Genomic DNA, 6,710 nt, shown 5'->3' with positions numbered 1-6,710 from the left:
TGCTAAGTGAAATAAGCCATACAGAGAAAGACAGATACCATATGGTTTCACTCTTATGTGGATCCTGAGAAACTTGACAGAAACCCATGGGGGAGGGGAAGGAAAAAAAAAAAAAAAAAGAGGTTAGAGTGGGAGAGAGCCAAAGCATAAGAGACTGTTAAAAACTGAGAACAAACTGAGGGTTGATGGGGGGTGGGAGGGAGGGGCGGGTGGGTGATGGGTATTGAGGAGGGCACCTTTTGGGATGAGCACTGGGTGTTGTATGGAAACCAATTTGTCAATAAACTTCATATAAAAAAAAAATAAAAAAAAAAATAAAAAAATAAAAGAAGGTTTCCAGGTTGGAAAAAAAAAAAAAAACACATTTAAAAAAATTAAAAAAAACAAAAACAAAAAAAAAATAAAATAAAATAAAAATATGTAATAAAATAGTGAAAATGAGATTAAATCACAAAAATTATAAACATCATGAGAAACAAGCAATTCTTTTAGAAGATCATACCACAAATGAAGAGATTCTTTGTCATTGAAGACCACTGCATGAGAAACATGTGACACTTATGTGTTAGTTGTGTGTAATGCCACTACCTGAACTGGAAACAGACAATTAGGCTGTTGAGAATTTATTTACATTAGTGTATGTGAGTACATAGTTTTCTTTTATCAAATTGTTCCAAAGTTAGGAATGAGGTAACTGATGAGAAAATCTATTTGGATAGATGTTAGTTAGTATTAAAAGATGTGAGACCAAGTGTTTTCTGCAGCAATCTCATAAGAGCCCATTTCATGTCCTTGTTCCTCAGGCTGTAGATTACAGGGTTGAGTATTGGAGGTCACGGTGTAAACCCCAGAAAGCAACCTATCAATAACTAGGGGTGTATTTGAGGTCGCTCTCAGATAAACAAAACAGGCAGTTATAATAAAAAGAGTAAAAACAACAAGATGGGGAAAGCATGTGGAGAAAGCTTTTGACTGACCTTTTATGGTAGGAATCTTCAGCACAGTGGAGAAAATATAAGCATAGGAGATCACAATACAGATGAAACAAGATATGCCTAAACACATACCTATCCCAATACTTGTATACACCACTAGGAGTGTTTCAGAACAGGAGATACTTAACAATGAGGAAACATCACAGAAAAACTGTGGGATCACATTGGAGCCACAGAATGGCATGAAAAATGTGCCAGCAGTATACCCAGTTCCAAAGAGTCCTCCAATGGCCCAGGAAACACCTGCCATCAGTGTATAGGCACCAGCGTTCATGATGACTTCATACTGCAGAGGACAGCATATGGCTACATAGCGGTCATAGGACATGGCAGTAAGGACAAATATCTCACTTGCTGAGAAGGAAGTCATGAAAAGTAGCTGGAAGGCACACCCTAAAATGGAGATGGAATTGCTGTATGTTAGGCTGTTGACAATCAATTTGGGGATTGGGACAGACACAAGGAAGACATCCAGGAATGACAAATTCTTCAGGAAAAAGTACATTGGTGTCTGTAGATGCTGGTCTAGGGTAATGAGAGTGATGATGAGAAGGTTACTCATCAGGACAGCCAGATAAATCAGTAGGAAGAGCACACCATATAATATCTGAAGCTCTTGGATGTCAGAAAACTCCACAAGAAGAAATCCTGTCACTAAGGTGACATTGGCCATGCTAGAGTCTCTTCACTGCCTGTTAGGACAATGAAATAATGAAAAAGTCAATTTCTACCACCTGACCAGAACTATATTGATATATACCATCGTTTATTTGAAAAAGAGCCATCCTATGTATCTTAAATATTTCTACAGAAATTCCATCTTATTTTTTAAGGTAAAAGTGTTTCATAAGTAGTGTGTGAATTCAACTAGTCTTCGTATAAATTACATCTGATTCTGTAGCTTCAATCTGAACTTGCTACCAGATGTATACAATTTGACTAAATATGAAAGTTTTCCCAGCACACTAAGTCCTTGCCCTCAGACTGGTATTGTGCCATGCATAATGACAAATCTTTTTGTTTTCTGAAAAACAATTCAAAGTTCTACGTCTTTATAGTGTGTTAGGATTACTAATAATCTAATGGGAGTAAATCAATTCTCCTTTGTTATTAAAAATCATTACCTCGGGGCGCCTGGGTGGCGCAGTCGGTTGGGCGTCCGACTTCAGCCAGGTCACGATCTCGCGGTCCACGAGTTCGAGCCCCGCGTCGGGCTCTGGGCTGATGGCTCAGAGCCTGGAGCCTGTTTCCGATTCTGTGTCTCCCTCTCTCTCTGCCCCTCCCCCGTTCATGCTCTGTCTCTCTCTGTCCCAAAAAAATGAATAAACGTTGAAAAAAAAAACTTAAAAAAAAAATCATTACCTCACATTTACATTTTATTAAATACTCCACTGTAAGCAAATAACTTTTTTATAAATATATGGACATAATCAAGGTGATATAAACAAGGATTATTTTTTCAATGTTTTTATTATCTTGAGGTCATGCAGTCACATATGTTGAATGTTTCATTTCATATGAAACAGAGAGAAAGAAAGAAAGAGATAAATTATTTAGCAAAACTTAATGTCCTTTGAATACACACATATGTAGAAAGCTATGTTATTGTGGCACCTTGTCAGTGATTGATCTTAAATAAAAGTCTACTTTAGAAGTTACTATAACAAAATGTATCACCTATTCTGTCTGACTGTATCTTTTATTCATTATTTTATGTTGCCTAGAATTTATTTTTCCATACATCAGATATTATCAAGCTATTTCCCTACATTGTTTGCTACTGTGCAGAATTATTTAATGAAAAGACCAACAAGTGTTTAAATATATCAGACACCAAACTGGATGACAGATATTAAAAAAATAAAAATAAAAGGTTTTCTGGAAGTTTTCAGTCGGTGGGAGGAGGCATACAATGATGAATATATAAATCTATGAAGAAGCAAAAATTAGATGGATATGGGTTCCATTGCAAATTATTTAAAAAATGTAACATTTTATAGATTATCCCAGTGGCTACTGAAGGATAGAGGGGAAGGGGCTCCCTTTTGGAGTTACCTAAAATCTAAAGCCTAAATGAAACATAGACTAAAGTGAAAAGCCCAGTGGATGGAACATTTTAAGAAGCATAGTTAAATAAATGGAAGTCAAGGCCATGGACATATGTATCATATGTGATTTGTGGTGAATTAGAAGTATGTATAGTAGGGCAGTGAAATAATCTTGAATACATTTATCAATTTATTCCAAATGTCTGTCTGGAGAAATATACAACGATACACCAAAAGTGGGAGATGGGTGAAAAATTTGGTTAATTGAATCTCATTGTTTTTGGTATCTGCCCTATATATATTTAATATCTACAATACTGATTCTTGTTTTCTTGTTTGTTTGTTTTGGAACAGAGACTATTTAACATTTTACCAATAGAAATCTGAAATGCATACATTTGAACTAATTCTAACTCTTCAACTGCTTGGGCAAAGGATGATTTATCAGATGTTTCCAACAAGTACACCTGAGAGCGGAAATTTTTCTTGCCCCACAAAAACAGTTTAACTTACCAGTTGATTACCTGAAATTAATATAAAACTATATCTTCCTTTGGAAATTCTTGGTTATTATGGCATAATATATTGCTAATCTTCTGTTGAAGAGCTCAAAGATCTCTACAATGTAATATTTTTTTTAACATGGAAGGATGAATATTAAATGCAACCAGGAAATTCATTTGCCCTTTATTTTAAATGTGACGTCATTTGAAATATTCTCTAGTCAATGTCTCTACAACAAATCATTTTTAAGGGATGTGACAAATTGCTTTGAATTCCCAAAAGAGGAGAGTCTTAAAAGTTTTCTGAATAGCCTTAAGTGATAATCTCCTAAGGCCTTATGGATTGTAATCACTGTTATTTTTTATAGGCACAATTGTTCAATTCTCAGAAAACATAGTGTAATATATCTGAAAGGACATGATTCAGAATTCTACTAGAATAATAATAAAACACTTAAATATTTCTTTAACTCACTTAGTAATAAACTATTATTACTTGTGGTTATCACTCCAAAATTGATACTAATAATTTCAGCACTTTGCTGTACATGAAGACTTCTGACAAATATTGCTAATTACTGACTCAACGCGTCTCTGACTGAAGTTGAAGAATGTTCATTTATTCAATTGACTTTGGAAATCTGACATGTATTACACTATGAGAAGGCTTGCTATAAGCTTGCCATTTAACATAGAAAGCAAATAAGTTTTATTGGTCATCTGTCAAAAACAATCATTGTAGGGTAATAAAACTGAAATCATTTTTAAAGATATTGTAAGAATTTGGAAGTGATCCAATTTTTATTTGTGTGTGTGTGTGTGTGTGCATTTGCTTTGGCATCTAATAGATCTTAGTAGCATTAGTTAACACTTTCAGTTAGTTCCTTTAGAAATAATTTTGGTTACTGGAGATATAATTAACAGAATGTCATTTGTCTACTACTAGATAATTGCAAGAAAATATTTTTAAAAATAAAATTTAATCTCTGTTACATGGAAAGTTGAGAGCATAAATAGTAGTATAGAGAATTAAATAACATTTTACACAATAATTTACACAGCTTGGCATAATTAAAAATTAATAGTTTTGAAATACTGACTTTTTCATGACTATGATCCAAATTTATGTTTGCCAAAATAAAACGAATTTAAAAATAAAAATTAGATAGGTAATTTGTGCTAGAAGACATACAATTTCAGTATGTAGAATAAAGAGATCTCAAAACTTTGAATTAAAACTTTCCTTACTTTATTAAAATATCAGCACATTGATTTGATGTAAATATGAAATAAAAATGAATTTTGAAATTATTGTAAAATATACATGGTTTATTTGTGATAGCCTTGTTTTACTCTAATTTGTAAAATGAGTTCAAACTTACAAAAACGTTGCAAGAATATTGCAAGGATCTTCAGATAAACTTTACCTTAACTCTCCAATTTTTTTAAGTCTTTAATTATGATTCCAATATATTTAACATATAATGTTCAATTGGTTTTAGGTGTACAATATAGTAACTCAACGTTTTGTACATTAATTAATGGTTATGTGATAAGTGTAGTTTTTAATCCCACAAAACATTTCACCCACGCCCCTCCCACCTCCCTTCTTGTAACCAACACTTTGTTCTCTGTAGTTAGTCTGTTTCTTGGTGTGTCTTTTTCTTTTCTTTGTTTCTTTGTTTTGTTTCTTAAATTCCACACAGGAGTGACATCATATGGTATTTGTTTTTCTTTTACTGACTTATTTCATTTAGCATTTTACTTTCTAGCTCCATGCATGCATTTGAAAATAGTAAGGTTTCATTCTTTTTTTTAATGAATGAATAATATTCTATTATTTCTTCTTTATCCATTCATCTACCCCTTGGCATTTGAGCTGCTTCCAAATTTACAATTGTAAATAATGCTGTAATAAAAATAAAAATGAATGTATCCACTTGAATTAGTGTTTTTGTACTTTTTGGAATACACACTAAGCAGTACAATTATGGATTGTAAGGCAGTTCTAGTTTTAACATTTTGAGGAACCTACATACGGTTCTCAAAAGTGGCTGTACCAGTCTGCATTCCCACCAACAGTGCATGAGGGTTCTTTTTCTCCACATTCTTGCCAACACTCATTGTTTCTTCTGAATTCGATTTTATTCATTCTCAAGGGTGTGAAGTGATATCTCATTGTAGTTTTGCTTTGTATTTCCCAGATGATCCGTGATGATGGGCATCTTTTCTTGTGTCTGTTGGTTATCTGGATGTATTCTTTAGAAAAATGTCTATTTATGTCTTCAGCCCATTTTTAATTCAATTATTCATTATTTGGGTGTTGAGTATATAAGTTCTTTATATTTTTTAATATGAATGTTTTATCATATATGACATTTGCAAATATCTTCTCCAATTCTGAAGGTAGCCATTTTGTTTTATTGATTGTTCCCTTTACCATGCAGAAGTCTTTTATTTTGATGTAGAAATGCTTACCATACAAATGGTTGTCAAAAAAAAAGATAGACTGACAGTATTAATATTAAGTAATCTCTACTTAATATTTTTAAATTCTTATTAATTTATTTTGAAAGATAGAGAGAGTGAAGGAGAGGCAAAGAAAGAGCAAGAACAAAAATCCCAAGCCGGCTCCATGTTGTCAGTGCAGAGCTCAATGTAAGGCTAGATCTCACAGTGAGATCACAACCTTAGCTGAAATTAAAAGTCAGACACTTAACTTACTGAGCCATGCAGGTGCACCTGGAGAAACTTTACTTTAAAAGAAAGTCTGTAATGAGATTCAGAAGGACACTATACCATCGTATAGGAGACAATCCAACCAGAAGATCTAACATTGTAAATAAGTAAACAGCAACATGGGAACACCCAAATATATAAAATGTTTAATAACAATCATAAAGGTACTACTTAATAACAATATCATGGTAGGAGGCTTTAACACCACACTTAACATCAATACACAAATCTTATGAACAGAAAATCAGAAAGTACACAATGGCTTTGAATGACACACTGGAACAGATGGACCTAACAGATATATTTAGAACATTCCATTCTAAAACAGCAGAATACACATTATTTTCAAGTGCACATGGGACATCCTCCAAAATAAAACAGATACTAGGTGACAAATCAGGCCTAAACAAATTCAAAATATTGAA

General features: G+C 33.2%; 1 protein-coding gene across 1 annotated transcript; it reads right to left on the bottom strand.

Annotated features, from left to right (window-relative positions):
• Window positions 1-722: 722 nt before the first annotated feature.
• LOC124509145 (olfactory receptor 14A2) lies at window positions 723-1,668 on the bottom strand. The gene is given in 2 exon segments (XM_047075723.1): window positions 723-834; window positions 836-1,668. Coding segments are annotated over 2 exon segments (945 nt in total).
• Between the last annotated feature and the right edge of the window lie 5,042 nt (window positions 1,669-6,710).

Source organism: Lynx rufus, unplaced genomic scaffold (genome assembly GCF_022079265.1).
Source record: "Lynx rufus isolate CCGP_SWC_20201006 ecotype Redwood Valley unplaced genomic scaffold, mLynRuf1.p SCAF_1, whole genome shotgun sequence".
In the NCBI taxonomy this organism is placed as follows: Eukaryota; Metazoa; Chordata; class Mammalia; order Carnivora; family Felidae; genus Lynx; species Lynx rufus.
Note: the sequence above shows the minus strand (reverse complement) of the source record. Positions and strands in the feature narration are given on the sequence as shown.